Source organism: Lonchura striata, chromosome 12 (assembly GCF_046129695.1).
Source record: "Lonchura striata isolate bLonStr1 chromosome 12, bLonStr1.mat, whole genome shotgun sequence".
Lineage (NCBI taxonomy): Eukaryota > Metazoa > Chordata > Aves > Passeriformes > Estrildidae > Lonchura > Lonchura striata.
Genome location: NC_134614.1, coordinates 6,968,077 through 6,991,592, shown reverse-complemented (window position 1 = coordinate 6,991,592; position 23,516 = coordinate 6,968,077). Strand labels below are relative to the sequence as shown.

At 37.0% G+C, this 23,516-nt stretch overlaps 2 protein-coding genes across 2 annotated transcripts in view; one reads left to right on the top strand and one right to left on the bottom strand.

The window, feature by feature from the left end:
- The window catches only part of CENPP (centromere protein P), a 112,883-nt gene that overhangs the window by 63,591 nt on the left and 25,776 nt on the right, over positions 1-23,516 (bottom strand). The gene's annotated exons all lie outside the window — the stretch shown is intronic.
- OMD (osteomodulin) lies at positions 10,719-15,109 on the top strand. Its single transcript, XM_021529204.3, has 3 exons — positions 10,719-10,945; positions 13,248-14,203; positions 14,742-15,109. The coding sequence occupies exons 2-3, from the start codon at positions 13,270-13,272 to the stop codon at positions 15,059-15,061; spliced, it is 1,254 nt and encodes a 417-aa protein (XP_021384879.1). The 5' UTR covers positions 10,719-10,945; positions 13,248-13,269; the 3' UTR covers positions 15,062-15,109.

Here is a 23,516-nt window from a genome sequence, read left to right as displayed (position 1 = left end):
GAGTGCTGCTAAACCCTGCGTTCTATGTCCTGCTCTACACCATTAAATTGCCAAGGGATGAAATAGTCTCATTTTTCCAAGTCTTTTCCCCACCCCTTTTCCCAATATCAACCGACTTAATGCAGTATTTCAAACACAGCAATACAAAGAATGCTGCAGCATTAGTAGACAAAGAGAAGCAAAATTAATAAGATACAAAAAGTTTAAAGAATATAAGATACTACTAAATCATTATTTTAACTTCCACCATCAGCTGTGGCAAATATACACAATGTAAATCAAAACATACCTTCAATAAAATATATTTTCTTTCTTGTGATCTAGGGTTAGATCTAGGGATCTTTCTCCTGCTGCTAGACTGAATTAAAGAAGGTGAAGAAGTACTTAGTTTATTTCCTTTTTCCAGGATTAATAGTGCCTTCCTTCTCTGCCCAGGATGAAACCTGCAGGAATTCAGTGTATCAGACAAGCTGGCTAGAAGTGTCAGGAAGGAGAAGAGGACAGATGGATAGAGAAGGAGCACAGCTTTTGGATCTCACTGCTTGATCTTAAGAACAAAGAGCTGCAAATTCCTAAAAGCACAGTGAAGTTTGGGCTGGATAAGCAGACTGAGGTGGGCTGAAAATGGGCTGGAAGGCAGCGAGCGTAGAGAGGCCACGTGGTGAATTCCAGCTGGAGGTCAGGAACTTCCAGCGTACCCCAGGGGTCAGTGCTGGCTCCAGCTCTGCTCCCAGCTTCGTTATCCATCTGCCTGACACGGCAGATCACCCTCACAAGGTCACTGGTGACTTACATGTGACTCTCTGAGGTTATACTGCTGGAGAAATGGCCAGCAGGAGCTCGTGCAGTTCAGCTAAGGGATGCCCAAATCTTGCCCAAATATCCTAGTGAGGGATGTGGCTGATGGCTGACCTGGAAAGCAGCTTTGCAGAAAAGGATCTGAGGATCCTGTAGACAAACTGAACATGAGCCAGCAATGTGCCCTTGTGGAAGGATGGTTCACAGAATCCTGGGCTGCTTTAAAGGGATAAGGACAACTCTTCATTCCCAGTGTTGCTGTCACTAAGTTGTTTCAAGAGCTAAGAAGCTCCAGAAGTCTGGATTCCTATGGATTTGAGTTGTGCAAGCCTCAGGTCCCTCCAGCTGCTCTCTGTCTCACACCACAGCACCTCTCTGCTGCCAAAGGCAGAGCCAGCCATGTGCCAAGGGGTCACTCACAGTTCTGTCCTCTCCTGCCTTCCATCTGCTCCTAAGCAGCATTTGGAACTGTCCCTTCCCAACTGAAGGACCTCTCTGGAGCACTTCCCTCTGCCCAGCTGCTATTTTCCACAAGTTTATAACAAGCACATAAATACTTCTCTCTATCCTGTGTCAAAATTGCTTATAATTGGTAATAAGGATTAAAAGATACCAACTGAAATAAGTGACAAAGATAAAAGGTTCTTTTATTTTAGAAAATCAAGAAGGGAAAGTTTGACTATTTTAAACATAATGGAAATTTCTAAAATGTTTCATGAGTATCCCATTAGGAATTCCTGCACCTGCATTTCCCAAAAATGAGTGAAATGACTCAGACCAGAGCAGCTGAAAAATATAAACTAAGGAGTGCAATTTTTAACCCTTCTTATCTGTTTGCTAAAGCAGCAAAATATCTCAGCTACCTAAACCAAGTTGTGCATAGAAAAATCTGATATGACTTTACCGTTAAGCAATTTTAGAATAATTTAATGTAAACACAAGAAGCATTTACCCATGTCCTAAAAAGAAATTGCTGTTATCTCTTGAAGATACTCATTCCATATTCATTCAATTGCCAGTTAAAATAGTGCACTATTTATCCAGAAAAACTATGGTACATTGCAACAGACAAAATAAACATTAAAGTTTTAATTTCATTTTGATCAGAATTTAACAGCAGCATAATAATAAAAGCAGTACTGAACTAAAAATAATGAAATTGTGTTCTGAAGGCTTTTTTTTTTTTTCCTCATTCTCTATGTTTAGAATTTAACATTGCTTCTTAGGCTTGTGTTGGGATTTTTCCCTCCTTTCTGGGGAGACTAAAGATTTGAGAACAAAGCTGCTAATAGGAAACATATGGAAAAGTTCTGGAGTAAATGAAAATCTGACTTGAATTCCAAATGCCACGTATCACATACCACAGTCTAAATTATCTCCTAAGATAAATGCAAGATTTACCCTTCATACTCAGTGAATCACATGAGATGGAAGAAAAGGTTATGTATGAAATAAACAAAACCAGACTTGCACGATATTTAAGAGACTTCCAAAACTAATCAATATTTTGAAGCAAGTTGGAATGTTTCTCAAAGCCCATGTGAGTCAATAAAAGATTGGCTCAATGGAACATGCTGCCTTGCTGCAGTTTTTAATATAAAATATGAACATTCCTACCCAAGTGAACAGTCAGGCTCTGGATTTAACCACTGTGCTGCTGTGGTTGTAGTGGGAACCCCTCACAGACAGGTTTTTCTATGCATGAACTCTTTCCTGTCTCAAATCCCTGTCCAGGGGAAATGTGATGACAATGAGATTTCTGGCACAGCAGCACTGAGGACTCAAGTTTTGATGAGAATCTCACACATTTCCCCAGGCAGCCAAGCCTTGCCTCAAACTCCCTTTGCAGCAGCAGGGAATTTAACAAGCCTGGATGCACCAGAGTAACCACACGTACAGAGAGTCCCTTGAGAAGTGATTCACACACCTGGTTCATGCCACATGTGCTACCCATCACATGCACAAAGGTTTCTATCAGAATCAAGCAGAAACACTGAAATCAACAGTTTCCCCTCACAATTACATTTGCAGGAACTGTTACGATGTTACAGTTGCTGCTAAGAATGGAAAAAATCTTGAGCTGTCAGGCTGCCAGAGGATGGAAAACTTCCAGAGGGACAGAGAGGGAGAAAGTCACAGACACAAGTATGGACTTGCCTCTTAATTCTTCAGCTGGTGTTATTTCCAAAAGCTGTTCAGACATAAAGACCAATGAAAACATTTTTCTTCCAGAAACACTCTTCACAAAGCATGTTAACTCATTTGTGGAAAAGAAAACTGGCCTGCCATTCTAAAAAATACTATTTTACCAACAGTTATATCTTATTTAGGCCAACAAGAACATACAGTCACTGTTATCCTTCTGTCACCTCTATCTTCATTTCCAGGGTGAAACAAGTAAGAGACTGCATGAAGGAGTCACAAGTCAGTAAAAAGGGCCTAATTTTTAGCACGAAGAAACTACTTTTATATTAACCTTGTGAGAAGATGTCCAGATTCAGGAAGTGACAAAATAATCTATTATTCCTGCAAGAATAATAAAAGCAACTGTATACTAATTTCTCCAGCAGCAATACTGTGATGCAGCTTAATCATTATTTGTTTGAGAAAAATTTAGTGATTAATACCTAGAAATCAATAACTTCAGGAAAGCTTACTTGGCTTTTTGGAATGCATATTTTTCATTTATAGTTTAAGCTAATACATTCAGTTTCTATTTAGATGTTACCCTCCTGTAAAGTAATATTACTGGTATCTTGCATGTCCTTAGATATTAGATTTTACAAGGAAAAAGACTTTTGACTTAACTCCATTTAAAAAATTACTAACATAGAAAAAGAAAGCCAGATAACTTTCAGAAAAACAGCAAAACTAAACATCAGTACAAAAGTAGAATATTTTACCCCCTTCGTCCCTGACTGCATAATGCCGTCCTTTAATACAATCCAGCAGAACCATCACGTAATGGGATGAATTTTGAGATGAAAGAATCAGGGTACTTTTAGGCACTATTTTCCATGCAAGCACCTACCTAACCTGGGCAGTTAACGATCTCTCTGACAAACTATGCTCCTGTACAGTGGCCTGTAAATTTGAGATATTTGATATGAAAATAAAGTCTGTCATGATGCCATACGGAAGAAAACACTTCAAACCTCATACCATCATTATCACACCCAGCCCCCCAAAACACCTTCTTTACCAACATGCCAAGAGATCCCTTGTTTCCCCTCTCAGGACCACAGTTAACAATTAGCATTTATAAACCCACAGTCTTTTATTTCAGAAAAGTAGAAACTAAGTCTGATCTAAACCGAATCTTCAATATCCTTCTTATTCACTTTAATAGACAGAAGGAAAAAAGTAGTTACCCTTTACAAAAGCCCTGTATTATTATTTATGAGAAAGACACTAATAAAGTGAGTATTTTAAAAATATAAAATGTTTCTTACCATAAACTAACTACAACTCTTGGTGCCGTTTTCCTTGAGCACGTTCCATTGGAGCACACATGTGTAAGGCAATATTTCATTACTCCTGTTTTAGGAATGCTTTGCCTTAGCAACACTGTGTTTTATGGATTTATACTGCTTCTAGTTCCTTGTGCTTAGGACAGAAAGGGTAATGTATGCTTCCCACTTGAACAGTTCCCTCCCAAAATCAGAATGCACAGGAACCTGAGAAGAGAAGAAAATGTGAGCATGGAAAACACATCTGTCAGATGTGCAACTGCTTTGTAAAGACACTACTCTGTTTTTCTAAAAGGTACCTTTCCTCAAACATCTCACCATGGCTAAACCCAGTATCTAGTTCAGTCATTAGCAGTTCAAAACAACTACCCCAGTCCCCATTCTGGGGCTTCTTTCACAACACAGAGACTTATTTAGAAGTTTCAGCATTAAGCCAAGTGCTTGGCAAAGATGTGAAGGGAGATCTGGACAGCTGTCTTGCATTAAAACTGACACTTTTAAAGGGAGCTACTATTATCAGCTCAGTTCTGTTAAAGTTTAATCACTCAAAGCACCGATTTCATGCCATTCCCTTACTAAGGCCCAGTTAATATTTTTCTAGTAATTGATTCTTTTAGAACAAAAATGTTATGGATGTTTATATTTTGGCTACAAACAGCTTCGGGCATTTACTCCACTCTGCAAAAAGCAATAGGACAAGACAAGAGAAGGTGTTAAACACAAGACAGAACAAGGACACACTTGCCAGATTACCATGGAAGATCAACTTTTCTACCTTAATGAAAAGGAAAGAGAAGCTGTGGCTGCCCCATCGCTGGCAGTACACAAGGCCTGGCTGGACAAGGCTTGAAGCAACCTGGGATAGTGGATGGGCCCTACCCATGGCAGGGGCTGGAACTGGATGAGCTTTCATCATTCTATGATTCTCTGAGTAATGGTTTCAGTGTGATCCTTGCTCAAGTCTTCACAGCAAGGCCTTTTAAGGATCCCAGAACAGGTAATAGAAGAAACAACTTCCAGCCAGAGTGATTGGATCAAAATAACCCAAACCCCCCACCCCCGAGCTCTGCCAAGGAGGAGCTGTGACTCACAAATTATTCAAAACCACTTTTTGATTTGATTAACTCCCATAAATCAAAAGACACATTTATTTTGTATGTCAAGCATGAGCATCGCTTCCAACAGACCGTCAATATTAAACAAAGTTCAAACAAAATGGAGATAAAAATGGAGAATAACCAAAGGAAATAAAGGTTAGAGAGATTATATCTTTCCTTGTAAGACAATATGCCAGGGTACAGAGTGATGTGTAATAACACCTGGTGTTTCTGTGAAAGTTTCCAAGTCACAGATTCTGGCTGCATAAGAACTGCACTGCAGGCCATAAAGCAATGTGGTGCCAGCATTTCAAGGTTTGACTAAAAGGAGAGGATTTATTCCCTTTAATACAGAAGGGATACTAAAAATTAAAAACCATTTTAAGGCTGATGTTCAGTTTCCAGACTATAGGAGAGAGCTGAACAGCTGCCTGGCAGAACTCTCTGCACCACCAGGCTGGACAGTTGTATTTGTTTGAATATTTCTAGAGTAATAGGTATTTAAGAAAAGAAACACATTCTGTAGTCACTGTAAAATCAAAGACCATCATCCTTAAACACACTCCAAAGTGTAAATAGGAAGCACTTTCCATCACGTATAAGGGGAAAATTTCTGCTAATGCAAAACATTTTCCTACTCATGATCATTCAGGAATGCTTTGGCAAATAACTTAGACAACTACTCTTTATCCTTGCCTGGAAGTGCCTAAAAATGCTTATAAACATATGATTTTCAGATTGGATACAAACCTGAGAACAATCTGAAGTTGCAAGCACATTTTCTAACTCTTTAACCAAAATTGCAGGAAGTCCTTAGCTATAAATGATTGAAACAAGTTAATGAATAAGGTAGTAATATAAATTATTATGGTAGAATTCACATGATCTCTTTTAGACATTTACCACTTTAGGGCACTAAATCAGCAGTTCCGCTCAAAATAAATGAGACGTGCCTGCTTTGGAATAGACACTCAGCTCCATTACCTTCCTCACTTTCCTCCCCTTCCAGAATACTGTGTTCTTTTATTTACAATGTTTATAAGTGAGTGCAAGACACCTGTCATATACTGAGATAATTTATATAATTTTATATAAGACACAAATCAAGCAAACTAAAGGCTCTGTTAAAGTTGGAGGTCCAACTGCTAATACTGCCTCAAGAAAATGAATATACCTGCAAAACCAGACAAATATTCCCAGAACTCCACATGGGAGAAAAGCACAGCCCAAAGTCATCTTGGAACAACCAAAGCAGGCTGTATAAAAATACAGAGTATAACACAAAGCATATTTATTAAACAAGCTACTCAATTACTAAAAAACACAAGTGTCAGCTGACAACAGTGATTCTCCTCAGCAGAGATATATAATTTCATACAATTCAGGGTATTTTAGAGTAACCAGACACTACTTGCTACAGATAATATTGCTTACATCAATTTTCAACTTGTTTTATTATTCCAGAGTAAATTGTTTATGACTACTTGTTACTGTGTTAGTAGAAACACTACATGAGTACAATCCTATTTAGATGCCTCTACTGTAGAAAGTAAAATCCATCTATTTAAAAAAAAACATAGCAAATATACTATTAAATCCTTCTAAGGTTTCTAATACAGCAATATATTCAGAAAAAATGTTACATCCCTCTTCTTCTGTCAGTCCTTTAAAGTCAACTATCCACTACCATAAATTGCTACTGTTATAACCCTCACATATTATAAATTTGAACATGCCAGGAAACTTGATACTTGGCTTTTGCAGTACCAATTGTGCCTTGCACATTTTATGCACAAGTGTAACCAATTATCTAATGAGACCAGAGCTTCCTAATGTATTGCTTCTAAATGCATAGATGCTTCTAGTGAATTCAGCCCTAAAAATTCACTGTTTCACTGTTCATTAGTAGAAGTTACTCAATAATTTCCTATGAGATTATAATTAATTCCCATGCTACATGGTCAATAAGCTCAACTGTTTTCAGTTGCTCAACATGTTCTTCCCAGGAGCTCTTAGCCAAACAAAGCAAAACATTGAAAATAGGCTGCAAAAGATGTGGATTGCCAGAGTTTGGATATCATAATACCACCTACTAAATGGGAAATAAATAGGGACCACACAACAAGGTTCAGGTCAGAGGCAACAGAAAGCCCCACACAGGGCATAGCTCTGTCCTCCTTTGCTTTTTCAAACAGATTAGGCCTTGTCTCAGCTCTGTTGATATGATTTGATGGCCCCTTTTCCATAACCTTTAAAATCACACGTTCCCACAGGGACACTCTCCTGGAATTACTTTCCATCCCATGAAGAGCAGAACACCACCAAAGCCTGTGAGGGCTCAGGCTGGGCTGGAGGCTCTGCAAGAACAAGACTTTCAGCATCTCAATTTGCTGAGCTCTACACTACAGTCAGTGACTTTTCGGAGGACTTCTGGCACAGGATAAATAAATCCATCAGCCACTACAGCCCCAGTGTTCATTCAGCTCTGCCAAAGGTGAGCACAGGTAAGAAGCGCCTTTGCAGATCATCATGGAATTCACAGAGGCTGCAGGTGGCTGCTGACAGTGCTGGGCTGCCAGTTAAGACCTGAAAATTGGGATGCCAAGAGCTTCTGTGCCTACACTGTGACTTTGAAGTGCAGCCCAGCCTCAATGACATTGCCTACAACTGTTTCCTACCCACAGGCTTTACAAGGAACCAAATTACAGTCTTAAGTTCCTTGTTATATCTGACTATGCACTCCCTTTTTTACTGTGCCCTCACTCACAGGAACAAATATCACTAATTCTTATCTAAACCACAGAATTCCTTCAACTTTTTTGAAGTCAACTGAGGATTTTAAAATTTTGAGCTTGAGGCCTTTTCAGACATCTGATAGCAGGGCCAGACCTTTGCCAATCAATTAAGATCATGTTTCCAACACAGCCCTCAGGTCTAACTTCCCCAGTTTGGCTTCATTTGAGTTCCCTAAACACTCTATAAACAAATGCACTTTTTTCCCCCTTTTTACTTCATAAGGACCATTATAAATTTTGGAGGGAAAGGAAAAAACACTCACCAAGGAAAACCCACCAAACACAAAGAAACCTAAGAATCTTTTACAGTTAGACAGTTAATATAAGGAAAAGGCCAAATAATTGAAAGTAATTTATACCTTCTTATTTATCAGGACCATTCACCTCAAGACCACTGGTGATCGTTTCTACCTTATTTCAAGAACATTTTAGCTAAAATTTGGAAATTTAAAATGTTTTCAGTAGGCCATACTCAACTAGCTAAAACTGCCTAAATTAATAAAATAATAGGACAGGCTTTCTTGTGTCTTCATCTCAGAAACAAAATGGGAAAAGCTGACAAGCCTAATAAGTTGAATCCAGTTAATGGAGATGGTGAAATTCCAAAGATTTTAATTGATGAAAAGGATCCATCCAGTTTAGCTAAGGAAAATAAATCAGCTTGAAGCCAACTCAGACTTCTAGCTCGCCATACATCTCACTTTGCATCACTGCACAAGTAAAATTACAAAAAAAATTTACAAATCAACATTAAAAAGAATTCCTTCCAAAGCATTCTTAAAACTAAAAAACACAGCATGCTGAAAATTCAATACATTTTCACAGCCTTTGAAACAAGAAGTCTTACATGAAGGATGCTAAATTTAATCCCCTCATTATCTGCCTTGTAAGGAAACTCCTGCCACACCACAAATGAAAATGAAGATCAAACCACACAATTCGACCAAGATCACAAAGCATAGACTTGTCTCCAAAACAGCTCTTGCAACAAAACAGGAACTGAGTCTTAATATATTCCATGAGTAGAGCTGCATGAGCCTCTGAAGCTCAATATGCTTTGAATCAAGAGCCCTACCACAATTTTTCAAAGGACAGACTCCTGTCCAACCACCATGGATTTTTAAATTCATCATGATATTTTAGTTCTCCTAAGAGCTTAAGAGACTTTGGGACACAATCAGTAGTAGAAAACAATACAAAAATATCAGGTATGAAACTGGAACTCTAATTTTTATCTTTCAACAAAAAAAAAAATTATGTATGTTTTACTTGTAACTGTTACTAGCCAAAAAATATGTGCCATGTTCTTTGTCTTGTGCTTAAAAAATACCCAAACTTTGTAGCAGCTAGTCATATTTTACTAACTGGTCATAAACTTGGTGGGGCTTTTTTAATCTCTCACTGTGTATGTATTCTGTTAACTATTTAAGAAAAAAATAATTACTGGTTTTGATTTAGCAGTACAATGTAGCTATTCAACTATTTGTGGCACCATTAATCAAAAACTATGAGGTTTTAATTTCTCTCTTTCAACTTCTCCCTTGTATTCTGCATTTCCTACATAAATATATGACTGCTTTAGTTTATTTCTAGTATTGCCAACTCCTACAATATCGCTTCAGTCATGACTTCTGGTGCTTTTCTTTGTACCCCAAATGTTAGAATTACGTATTATTTATCACCTTAAAAATATAGTTGTCCTCAATATTACAGAAGAAACTTGTAAAGGCTGAGCAAATAATCAGCATCATGAAGCTCAAAGACAAAAAGCGTAAACTACTGCATTTAAAAAACAATTATGATACTTCCAAGGCACTTTTTAAGAAGAATTTTTAAGAACCAGATTCTTCCTTGTCAACAGATTTTGAAAAAAAGTAATTCTTTTACCAAGCCAAAAGCATAATTAAATGCTTTGGATAAATCATACACTTAAATCACTTAAAATTTTTTTTTTCCATTTTCTCAATTGTTTGCATATATCACAGGTATTTAAGTATCATATAGCAGCAGGGACAGATAACTGTACCTTCTTTCCTTTATTCATCTTAAAACCTAAGATAAATATTTTTCTTGAGTAAAATGGTTTATGTTTCATGTCATAATTATCCTTTGCACAAGATTTATGCTCTCTTTATGCAACTTAGCAAAAAAGATGTTGGAAAGTTACTGTGAATGCTCAACTTTAACACCACCACACCGACAGCACCATATAGAATAAATCCTCTCCAGGAAGGAGACAGGACATAGACATTGTAGGGGGGAAAATAAGGAAGAGGTATAAGAACTTATTTATAGCACATGCTTCCCTTTGATTTTGGTAAGGTTAATTTTTTTACTGTTCTTAACTTCGTCCTCAGAGGACAAACCCTTCACAGAACTGAATCACTGCAGCTGAACCCACATGATGAACTAATAACCTCTGTAATAATTTCTGAAGCCTTATTCTCTTTTTTTTTTTTTTAATGGGAGTTGGTAACTGAAAGAATCCTGCCAATTGTATTGAAGAGATTTGAACAAAAGGAGAAATTGCTTCACAGCCTTATGACACAGCATCTACAGCAAGTGATGATGTGGCACAAAGCAGTTTTTTTAATTTTACTGGCAAATCAGAAAAGGGGCCACAAGGCTGTTATTTTGTGTTGCCTTCCCACAAGGCTCCTTACCACAAAATATGGCTTAGACAGACCTTTTGTTCCTTCAGCTGGGGTAGGCTATGTCTTAGATGATTTCACCAACACAAGAACTTGCTGCCCTCTACAACTTGAACTTCTCAGACTTCCAAAGAGTAAGTTTTCTTGGTAAGCAGGAATAAAATGAACTGATTGTGTTATTTTTCAGTGAAGAGTGATTCATGCATGTTATATAATATTTAGCTTTCAGCAAGTAAACTGCTTGAAAACACAATTACTGAGCTCTGACTTGATTACAGATGGTAAAGAATCAAGCTTCTAAGATTTTTATTGTTTTTCAACTTTGTAATTATGTGTTTTATCATATTGTGCATTTGACCTGCATTTCCTGTTATCAAGTTTCACCTGACATAAGTGTTTTAAAGCTAGTTAAATTCTTAGAAATATTTCATGAAGAGGTGTCAGTGTCTCAGTGTTTTGAGATACAACCTGCAAGCCTGGCAGGACAGTTACTATTCTACCAGTAAGATACTCAGCTACAGCCAAAGTATCAAAATGTCTCCCTAAAACCAGCTCCTCCTCTCCATTAAACCTGTGGGAAACTTTGGCACATATTACTTCTTATTTATCATTTAATCTGATATGATGGGAGCTCTCTTCACATAGTCCACATGGCAAGTAGATCAATCCCACAACGACCTTATTCCTCAAAGTGAGAAGACTTACTGAGTTGTCCCTCCTGGTTTCTAAGGTCAACTGTGGCACCAAGAACAAAAATTATTAACTGGAAGTTTTGTGACATGGAGTAGAAGTGCTGAGAGAAGAGAACCAGAAGGCGAAGCTCAAGTTCTGGACTACAACTGAAGAGGGATGAATCAAAAGGAAACAAAGAGCATGAAATAAGCAAGGGGGACAGACTGGGATCTGTTCCACAAAACTAATGGGAGTTAGAAACAGTAATGGGAGTTAGAAACAGATTTTAGATAGACACCAACTGGACTGACTAGAAGATATTCTGATATACACTGCCTGAAATGTGAAACCCAGTGAATTCCTCCTGAGGTGCAGAATTCCTTCTCAACCCAGCACAATGCATTTATGCAGCACTGTGGTGCAAGGCTGCTCTGTCTCTGCTAATTACTTAATTAGCTTGGATATCCCACAGTGCTGCAGGGATATGGAGTCCCTGGCTTTGCTGGGGAAAGGACCTACCTGGAGAGGAGTTTCTGACTCCAGTCAAACCTAGTTTTAAAGTTTTCATCAGTTAAGAAACTCGACTGCATTCAAATGCAAAGTTAGATATGCAGGTTAGGCAATACCACATGGTGACACCCAGCCACTGGCACACACAGGCTGTGTCACACAGCACAACTGCAAGGATGCCTCAAATTCCAATAGTTTGTTACTACTTTTCTTCTTAGAATTCTCTCTTTCCTGTTCAGTTCATAGAATACATCACACATTAGGTAATCACTGCTAGGAATCACCAGAAATGACTACTTGTCTCTCCTCCTTTGTTACTGAGAGTGTTCAGTAAACAAATATTGACAAAGGGTCCCTTGGGTACAAAACATATATGAAAAAAAAAAAGAGAATAACTGCTTTTCTCTTTCTGCTTCAGGGTATACTGAGCAAAGTCTCTTAAATTTTTCCATGACTTCTGTGGTTTGATCTGCAATGTAACATTTTGACTCATTGTTGCTTAAATTGAACAGCTTGACATGATTCACAACTCTTATTCCACCAAGTAACAAGGTTCCTTTAACTGCGTAAAGTAATCTAAAAGGTTAGACTGGCTTTGAGCATCAGAAATTTGACCTACAAAATGATTTGCCTTTCACAGGAACAGGATTTCACATCAGAAGGGTATTTGGAAGGTAAATTAATTCACATCTATAAAGAACATATGATTACAGAAGCAGATCACAAAGTAAACATACGACTAAAGATTTTATACCATGTGCAATGCACGATGGTTGAATTGTACTGGCTTTAAATAAATTATAGGAACAGAAAAATCACATCATCCTTAATACAGTACTAAGTCAGTCATGTTTTGTGGAAAATAAAAAAAAACAACAAAAAATGCCACAGAACATACAATTTGCAAAGCCACATAAATTTCTATTCTACTTAACATACAATATTTCCAAGTAATCTATTTCAATGTTCTTTTTATAGAAACAATACTGTTATGGTACCCTTCAGTACCAAGCACAGCACAGATAGACAGCTGTTCCTTGCCTGAAATCAGACCAGAAACCTCTGTTTACTTCAAGGACAGTAAATTGGTTTGTTTTTTACATGAAAGGTACAGATCAAAACTTGGGTTTCTTAGTAATGTCACAGACAGTGTTGCTAAAAAAAGGCAATATTCTGCTTCATTATATGTTGCTCCTACTTAAAACTTCTATATTATTTACAACTATATAAAACAACTTTTCTTCTCATCAACAGGTCACAACCTATCAATTTAATTATGGGGATTCTGAGCCACGTATTGATCCTCCACCTCCTCAGGGCTGCTTTGGTCTTTTGTCAGTATGAAGACTATGATTTTGAGGATGAATATGGTGGGGAGCCAGATCATCAACTTCCATATTATTTTAACCCAAACGCCCAAGCTGAAGTTCCTCGTTTTCCTTTTCCAGTTGAGTGTGCCAAAGAATGCTTTTGTCCACCAGCTTTTCCCTTATCCATGTACTGCGACCACCGGAAACTCAAGACAATACCAAACATTCCCAGTCACGTCCAACAACTTTATCTGCAAAACAACAACATTGAAGCTGTGCCTACAGGACCATTCACTAATGTTACCTTCATAAGGGAAATTAATCTCAGCTACAACAATATAAAATTCCATATGATTGGCCATGGTGTTTTTGCCAAACTTTCACACTTAGTGCAACTCCATTTACAACATAATGAATTAGAAGAATTTCCATTCCCTCTGCCCAACTCTCTAGAGAGACTCCTCCTTGGTTTCAATAAAATTTCCCGGTTACCTGGAAATGCATTGGAAGGCTTGCCCAACATGACCACGCTTGACCTTTGCAGTAACTTACTTGATGACTCAGTATTCAAAGACAAACCCTTCTCAAACATGAAAAATTTAATGCAGCTCAACTTATGCAACAACAAATTACAGACAATGCCTCCTGACCTGCCACCATCACTTCGGCATCTTTCTCTTGAAAATAACTCCATTTCTCATATTCCAGAAAACTATTTCCACAGACTTCCTCACATCATTGCTCTAAGAATGTCCCACAATAACCTGCAGGACATTCCACACAACACCTTTAATCTACCCAATCTTCTAGAACTTAATCTTGGACATAACAAATTGAAACAAGTCTTCTATATTCCAAGAAGTTTGCAGCATTTGTACATTGAAGGCAATGAAATTGAAAGTAGGTTGATGGCTAAACTTTGTAAAAAGCAATAAACTTAGTGGATTTTGGTACTGGTTGTGAGAGGAGTATGGGGAGAATATCATCCTATATTCTCTGGAATGCAATATAAACACATCCTCAGTCACTTGAGACCAATTTGAAATTAGAGAAGATTTTATTTTTGAAGGTGTCCTCTAATTCACAGTTCTTTGTAAAAGTTAATACAAGTTTCTCATGTAACAGCTAAAATTTTTTGAAAATCGCTTCTAATTTAGCAACTGATAAAAACACGCAGAGAAAAGGAATTATGAAAATATTTCATTCTCATTAAACAGTCATTACAAATCCCTTACCTCACAACCTTATATTTTGTAAGCCCCCAAACTGGTACCATTGTCAATTACAAAACTGATTTAAAAATAGCAAAGGGTTGTATTACTATGTACCATGAAAACATTTTCCATTTTAAATTTCAAAACCTAAGTTTTACTTTTGCAATAGGTCTAAAGCATAACCACTTTTTGCATTTTAATTAATGTTTTTTGCTCTCTTACAGATATCAATGTTACTGTGATGTGTCCAACTATGGATCCACTGAACATCAAGCAGTTAACCTACATACGAGTGGACCAGAACAAGCTCACAAGCCCCATCAGCACTTATGCTTTCTTCTGCTTCCCTCTTATCAGAACCATTTATTATGGAGAGCAAAATGTCACTGTCAGCAGGCCAAGTCAGCTCAGAACACCGGTGTTCCGGCGGTTTCTAACACCAGAGGAATTCCAGGAAGCAGAAGACAATCACGAAACGCTCAATCAAGAAACTGAAGAAAATCATGAAGCAGAAGACAGCTATTTTCATCCTTACTATCACTGAAGTAATCATTGTTAATAAGTATATATGGAAACTTCTCATTAGTCTGGGTTATTCGTATCTATTCTAGAACAGCTGGGCAGTTTGGGATATTCAAGATGCATGTATAAAATGGAGATATGAGTTTTAAGTAGGTAAATGTCCTATTATTGGTGTAGTAAAAAACAACATGAGGAACAAAGACCTCTCCTGAGCATTAGATAAAGGTCTGACACATTACCTGGGTTGATGATAGGCTCACCTTTGGGTGAGCAACCAAAGTGAAAGAAAATTGACTTGAAAAGCTTCTCTGTACTAAAGTGATCCAATTGCAAAATGACTAAAATACAAATCAGTGTCATAATTCAATAGGAACAAGTGATTAAGGCCAAAAATCCATCCAGCACTATATGCTACTGCTGACAGCAATAGCGAAGAGATGCTCTAGAGAAAAGGACAACAGAGTGAATTCCTCCACATTTCCCAAAAATACAGATACTACTTCTTCCAGTTTCTAACTGGATGAGGACATCACAAATATGGAACTTCAAACCTTCCCCATATTATGTTCCAAGTGTCCTGACAAGCTGTATTATAATACTCACTTCTTTGGCTGTCCTTTAATTATCACAATCCTTTTAAGGAGATTTCAGCTTATTACTAACCCAGGCAATAAACAATTTTTCACCAAGCTGCTGGGATCTAGGGAAAAGCATGTTCATTAACACAACTGAACCATTAGCATTTATATTTCCCCTATGTTTCAGCCCATACTATTTTAGAAGACACATAGAAATGTAATGTAATCTTTGCATTTAGAATTATTAATCAAGTAGGACAGATACAATGAAAAGCATTTGCAGTTATTTTAAACTATTAATTTATCCCTCTGTACAGCTAATACCAATTAGTTGTATTGTGCTTCAAAGTACAATTAACACTGCTTTAAGTAACCTGAAGAAAACTTGGAGCTATGCAATTTTTTTTTTTAATCTTACGCCTAGAAAGAGATCCAGATAACTACGGGGGAAGATAACACTATAGAGCACCATATTGCCTTTTTTAATCACTTCTTTGTTTTTCAGCACTTTTTCCTTGATAGAGCCTTACTAGCTGTGAGGAAAAAAATCCCTGTTTTCAACAGCAAAATCAAATTTTTGCAAGTGATAGAGCCATACATTATACTTCCAACTTTGCATAATTTTATGTAATCTTTTTAGTTGTCCTACACTTAAAGTACAATGTAATCAGATTTCTATTAGAATTTGAAAAGCTAGGCAGGTTTCATTTTTTCTCTTATAATTTCAGGGTTTTTTTTTAGGCCCATAATAATATTTATGGTTTCTGATGTATCAACTGAAATATTAAGAAAATGAAAATACTTAACTGCTTCTTTTTAAGAGAAAGATTTATAAGGCTATGAATATAAACTTTAAGAATATATACAGACTTTAAGGACAACTGGTTGTAAGAATTTGTGGGTAGAAAATTTATTCTATTGTTATTAATTTGTGGATCTTCAGCCAACTAACTCAAGAAATCTGCTCCTCTCTCCTTCCCCTTTTTCTTATTTGCATTTTGAGCAGATCCAGTATTCATAGCAAACTATTTTGTGGTCACCTCACAAATTCACAGCACTACAGAATGTCTGCTTTTTTAAAAAAAAGTTATTAATGTTTATCACCCTCAAACACCTCGGTTTCTGAAAAAGGAAGACATGCATGTATTCATTCCTTAAGTACTCAATATCATTTATGTACAGTACATATAAGAACTTAGATATATCTATAACTTTATTGCTTTATTAATATATACACGTAGTATATTAACCTTTCAACTATGTCAGATTTTAAGTGAATGGTGCACAAAATGCAGATCTAAAATAAGGCTTTTATGAAAGGCTTGCTCAGCTTCAAAAATAAAAGAACACTATCCTTCTGTAGTATGAATATTACATCTTTTATCACAAACTTTCTGCTTTTTCAAGCCATTTATGAAACAAAGCTTAGCTTTACCTTTAAAGTAGAAGTCAAAAAATTGACATTATATACATTTCTCAAAGTCAAACTGGAAATTATTGAAAACTTCAGAGCTGTCTTGTTGTATTTGACTCATTCAGGTGGAACATGAAATTTGTATTACAAGCAGAACTAGTATAACTCACTTTTCTTTCAATTATCATATAATCTGTAGCACATAAGACACTTATTCGAAAAAGGCTTTTACAGTGGACAGAGAACTAAAGACTTGGTAGCCTTAGAGAAATTAGAATTATAATAAAGTACTGGATTAATGGAATCTAGCTGAGTGAAATTTGCTCTGGCAACACAGGGGATGCTGTCTGTTAAAGTCATGATGTTTTGCCTTCCAAGTATCTTGGAATTCTCTGAGGGAATCATGAAGGACATAGAAAAGGGAGATCCTGGTCTAAACAGCCTACAAAAATTCCTAAAGGTTTTAAGGAAATTAAGTTGCCACAGATTAAAAGGCAACATTACAAACAAAAATCAAATTAAGTATGAGAAACAGACTAAGAATAAATGGTCAGTTCTTGCTGTGGAGGGGATCCCACTGGTGGGAACTTTGCAGAGAGCCTGTGCTGGAATTCATTCCATTTAAAATGCTAGCAAGAGACAGACAAACCAGGCTGAGAAGTGAGATGCCAACAATGAGTGCTAAGTATTGCTAGAGAATGGCTGCAAAAGTCCTCAGGATGCTAAAACAGCCAGTGGAGCTCATCACAGTTAAATGAGAAGTGATGTCCATGGAAATAATGAGCTTAGTTCCACATTAAAATTAATGAAGGATGACCTCACCAACATCACTCAGGGAGTGAGACTCAGAAGTGGTTCAGTAGCAATAGGAGTTCAGTGAAAACACTGGCTCAGTGCCCAGGAGTCACAAAAAGGAAACTCAAATGTAGAGAGTAACTAGAGACAAATGGAAAACAAGAGACATCAAGACAGTAACATAAATCTGCTCAGTGTCCAGGAGTCACAGAAAGAAAACTCAAATGTAGAGAGTAACTAGAGACAAATGGAAAACAAGAGACATCAAGACACTAACATAAATCTGTGGCTCACCTAGACATTAAATGCAGTATTGATTTCCAAAGCCTCAGGTAGCTGGTACTGGAAAAGGATTAGAGCAAGGTCACCCAAGGTAAGGATTGGCTTCTATATCAACAACATGGAATGCACTAGGGCTCAGCAAAGAGAGGGGGATACAGAAGATACCACAAAATTATGAGTTGCATTGACAGCAAGGGTCTGGGGATCTGCTCCAGCACAAGGGAAGGAGCTATCAAATGAAGCTCATATGTCCCATGTACTCAAGGACACAGTAGACGCAGCAGCAATTTTAGACATGGTGTTGAGAAAAGACACAACCAGTAATTGTGTTTCTTGGACGAGATCCATTAAAGATTGTTAAACAAAATACAGTAGGTACAAAAGTGCTGAGCTGAAAATAGTTGGAGAGTGGAATAACATTTGAAGACAGAATAGAGACAAGGATCATACATCATTGTTCTATTCTTTGTCTTCCCAAAGCATCTGTTCATAAGCATTGCTGGACACAGGATATTGTACACTAACCTTTATTATTAATTCCACACCAGTTATATGTTGCGACTATCCTGAGCCATGGCAATGTGCTGGTACTGCTCCTCACTACCACTGCCTTGAGACAGTGTAAAACATAGTTGCTTCATTTTTGCTCTGATACTTACAAAATAAGTAGTGTTTACTTACTTACAAAATATACAGTGTTTTTAAAGGATGAAATTGGATAATAAACTAAGAACTAAACTTGCTATTTATTTCAACAGTAACAGCAAAACCTAACAATGAAATAGCTTAACGAGTTTGTTTACAGCACAGTCACAAAATACAGAAACAAAGTTTGATCTGAGTTTTAACTGCATTTCCATGAGCAATTCAGGTAAAGTGCCAACCACCAGAAGTTATTATAAAAATCAAAAGAAAGAGAAATAAAAGTAGTTTAATCTAACTCTTTATATTTCTTTCTTTAGCCCAAAAAAAGTGGAAATATTTTTTGCTTTTTCCTGATAAATATTTTTTACACTTTGCTTCAGTACTCTGATAATAAAATTTATGTGGATGAGGACAGAAGCTCTTTTATAGAAAACAGATGTTTTGCAGTTCACATTTTCTGACTTAGTTTAACACATTCACATTCCACTTTTACAATACAAATCCATTTCCTTCTTTGTTGCCCAACTTGATTGTTGTAAGCTATTAAGCATAGGCATTTCCTACCTGAAAAGCAGGAAAGGGGAATATCCTATATTTTTAACCAAAAAAGTACACATTGAAGAGCTTTCCCTGTCATTTTCCAGTGCTGCTGCAAGAGTGTGAACTATTCAGCTATAAGCCAATTTGTGTATACACTATTGCAATTTATGGAATTCCACAAATACAAACATTTTTAATGTTTTAACTATTTTGCCCAAAATTTATATTTCTAACAACCTAATTAAAAAGGAAAATAACTAGAACACAACCTTGTAATTTGTTGCATTAATTCATCGTCTACAGAAAAAAAAAAATCAATTCCCCTATTCTAAAAGTAGAACACAAGGAAAACAGATAAATGTGAAGATGAGCCATGAACACAGAGAGTAAAGCAGATGCTATGAACAACACAAGGAACAAATGCCTGCAACACTGAAGTAAAATATGGATAAAGCCAACCATTCTTGGAACCCTGGTTCAAATGTCCCTGTGGACATAGTAACAGCTCTCAACAAATGATGGTATTGTCATAAGGAAGTAATGCCAATTCTGGAAGAAATTCTAAGAAATTGTAATAAATTGCAGTAGGTTGGCTTTTGTTTCAGGATATAGCTGATATCACATACCAAAGCTCAGGAGAGCATGTGTTCAACAGAGGGGTCTGGGTAAATAGACAGCACTGTTACTCTGGTTATCATTTGTATTTATTAACCATAGTTTGATTTCTGTTTAATATTATGCATGATTTTTGCAATGCGCTTTATTAATTTAAAATAAAGTGACAAAATGTTATCTTTTCCAGAAATGCAAGAAATAAAGGTAATGTCTTCAGCCTTAAAAAATTCTGATTATAAACCAGAAACATATGGAAGGATGTTCATACAATCACTAGGTCATTTTTCAGTTGTCTTCATTTTGCAGCTGGTGGCCCTAACAGTGACCTAAACTGTTTTAATTCACTGAGCCTTGGAAATAGTTGCAACTTTTCATAAAAATCTGGAGGTATTTATGCATAACTATTTCATTTCAGACACTTCTTTGGTTCAGTGATTTTGAATATTAAAGAATGTTCTATGTTTTCTCTAGGACATGATGACATTTGTTTTACATTTAATACTAAATGAACCCCCCTCTATCCCTCAAGGATGCTGGGTTTGAACTGACTTTGCTTTACACGACTCTTCTATAGCACCACCTTCAGTTCTCAAGCCAGCAAAGAAACCAGGAGATTGCTCCTGCTTCCGTGATACTTTTAGTTCCCAGAATAAATGCAACTCCATCATCATTACTGGCATTAAACTGCTTTAAAACACCCACTACCAGGACCTTAAAAAAAAGCAGAAAGGAATGAAGGCATCTGAGAAGTTTCATATCATGCATTTATGCAGCAGCAAAGAGTTAAAAGTAGTTTTAGAGAGTGGAATTAATCCCATATAAATATCAAAAGAAAAGCCTGTGTTTTAGAAAATAAAACTTGTGTAGAGAACCATTCCAAAATGTTATTTCTTTTAGGTTAAGAAAGGAGAAAATACAAACAGAACCATCGAGTTCAGTTCTAACATCACTTAATGTTTTTGCCCTTTAACAGTCAATCTCTCACTGCTTGCAGATTATTATGTACATGTTACCAACCTGGTGCAATAACTGTCTTTTCCTCCATAAAACCTTTTCTATTATAATTACTCCCATCCAGAACAGCTGGTCAATATTGTGAGGTGTTTAAATCATACTCCACACAAGTTATGCCAAGGAACCTCCAAAATGTTACTTTCCACATGAAGCAGAAATATCACACACAAAAGAAAATCCAGCATTGTGCCCAGGTCTAGAAATAGCCAAGAATCTTTAAAAGCTTTCCTAATTTGTCCTCATCTCATTTTTTTTCTACACAGATGTCTGGCCAAGAGAAGACACTGACTGTGAGCATTCTGTGTAAGGGATTCCCAGCACCACCATAAGCACAGGTCAGCTGAGCAATAATCCATAGTACTTTTTTTCAAGAACATTTATATATAGTAAAACTCAGAAATGGCAGAAGTTGCCAGTATCATCCTTTAGAGATTGTAATACACGATGAAAGCCAAGGTGTTTGAGCAGCTGCAAAATACACTTCCTCCGTCTAAACATAGAACAAGCCTGAGTGATTGAAAAGAATCTCAGCTTTGGTTTATTTCATAAGAAATATCTTGGAGCAACTTTATGGGACTCTCCCTAGTGCTGCCTCACAGCCTTATTAACCCCTGCACCCCTATGTTTTTTCCTCCCCATTTTTCTTTATCCAGTGGTCTGCCTCCCATTTCATGATCTCAAGTCTTTATGTAGGCAGTGCCAGCTCCTGCCCCTTTTAATTCCTACAGGCACCTGGAGAAGTCATTTCCAACCTGTCCTGCACAGATGAAAGTCTACCCCACTCTGTATTGACATATAAACTAAATACTAGATTCTTTCCCAGATGCTGAAGATTTAGTCATCAACATGTATTGTTTGGGTAGTTACCCTCATTTCTGTCTTGATCTCCTATGTTTTTTTCTACCTCTGTCATCCACACCCATCCAACTTCTCACTTTTTCATTCCTGTTATTTGTTGTCTAACATGACAGAAGAAAACCTTGGGGAACCAATTTTACACCTATTCTGTATGCAACCCTTTTCACCTAAAGCTAAGTTTTCCTGATATCAGAATGCAGAGACCAGAACTCAATCCCATTAATCTGGCTTGGGTTCTATCCACTACAAGAAAAGAAGTCTTGTGGTTCATTTACACCTTCAGCTACAACTTAATATCCTTACAAAATGACAGGGAAATGACTACTGTTCAAATTTAAGCCACAATTCCCTGTCAACAAAATTAGGAAAAATAACCTTTTAAAATGCCTAACAATCCAGCTGAAAGTATTTCATTGGGAAATCAGTCAGAGCAAATGAGATATCATGGGGGAAAAAAAAAAAACCACACCATGGACACATTATTAAGGTCCTCTTCAAAAACTGGAGCTTAATGAGTTAACAACACAGCAGGCTTAGGTTTCCAGGAAAGAAAGCGCCTTCCAATTATATCAATCCTTGTAACAAGAGTCCAAGCAAAAGACACTTATACATCCAATTTCTAAGCACTAACAGTGCCCAGAAAGCATTCTCTGCTCGTCAGGGTATTTCCTGTCAGCTCCCCTACTGCCAATGCATATGAACCACATATTTCATCTCACATGATTTGGATATTGTGGTTATTTCTAGTCACTCTGAGTTGAAGGAAGCAATACTTCCCCTTCCTTGTTTGCAGTCACCTGTACCACCCTCATCCTTGTGCTGATCTGAGCATCTGGTACATGTTCAGATAAAAACTGTTTTTATCTGACATTATTTGCTGATATATTTTCTTCTTTCATGACAATGCCGACAAACTATGGAATAAGGTTACTATTTTATTTGGCACTGTGAGCTACTCCTTGATGGCATCATGCCAAAAAAACTACTTAACATCTCCCTCTTTGAATGTATTTGTAAGGAAGTATTAATGAGCTTCTGAGAAGTGCCTCTATTACAGTGAGTACACACACGACAACCTTTTTGTGATAAGCTAGAACCAAAATCTTGTGACCCTGATGAACACAGACTTTTCACATTTTGTGCAGAAGCTGTTCCTGAAGTTGTCTGAAAATTCAGAGCCTCTTCTCTTGCAGATCAAAACAAATGTTTCCTTGAATGAAGACTACCTACATTTTCAAGGCCTCATTTATCCATTAGTTTTCCCCCATTTTAAAAAGCCGTCATATGTAAGTAAAAGATAAAACTATTCCTAAGACCGTCTATGTAGCTGTGAAATCTAGGATTTCAGTACTTACAAAATAAATTATCATAACACTATAATAAATATATTTACTATTTTATATCTTGCTTTCAGCTTCAAAATATTAACCTTTTTTTTTTTTTTTTCCCCTTAGAATAGTTATCCTTTGATTACATTCAAGCACTGGAAACATTTGGATGCCCCAGAGACAGAGGAAATCCTAATATGGATGTTTGGCAGATGGGTGGCAGCTGGAAAGGGTAAGTACAAAGCAGAGCTATGTCATTACTTCCCAGACATGCACGAAGGCAGGAGGGATGCTAAGATGGCACTGACAGTGCAGTTTAACCACTTCCAAACTCCTGGTGTCATTGATCCAGCAGAGTAGCATCCAATGGGATTCAGGGCCCAATTTCCATTATTACTGAGCCTCTTT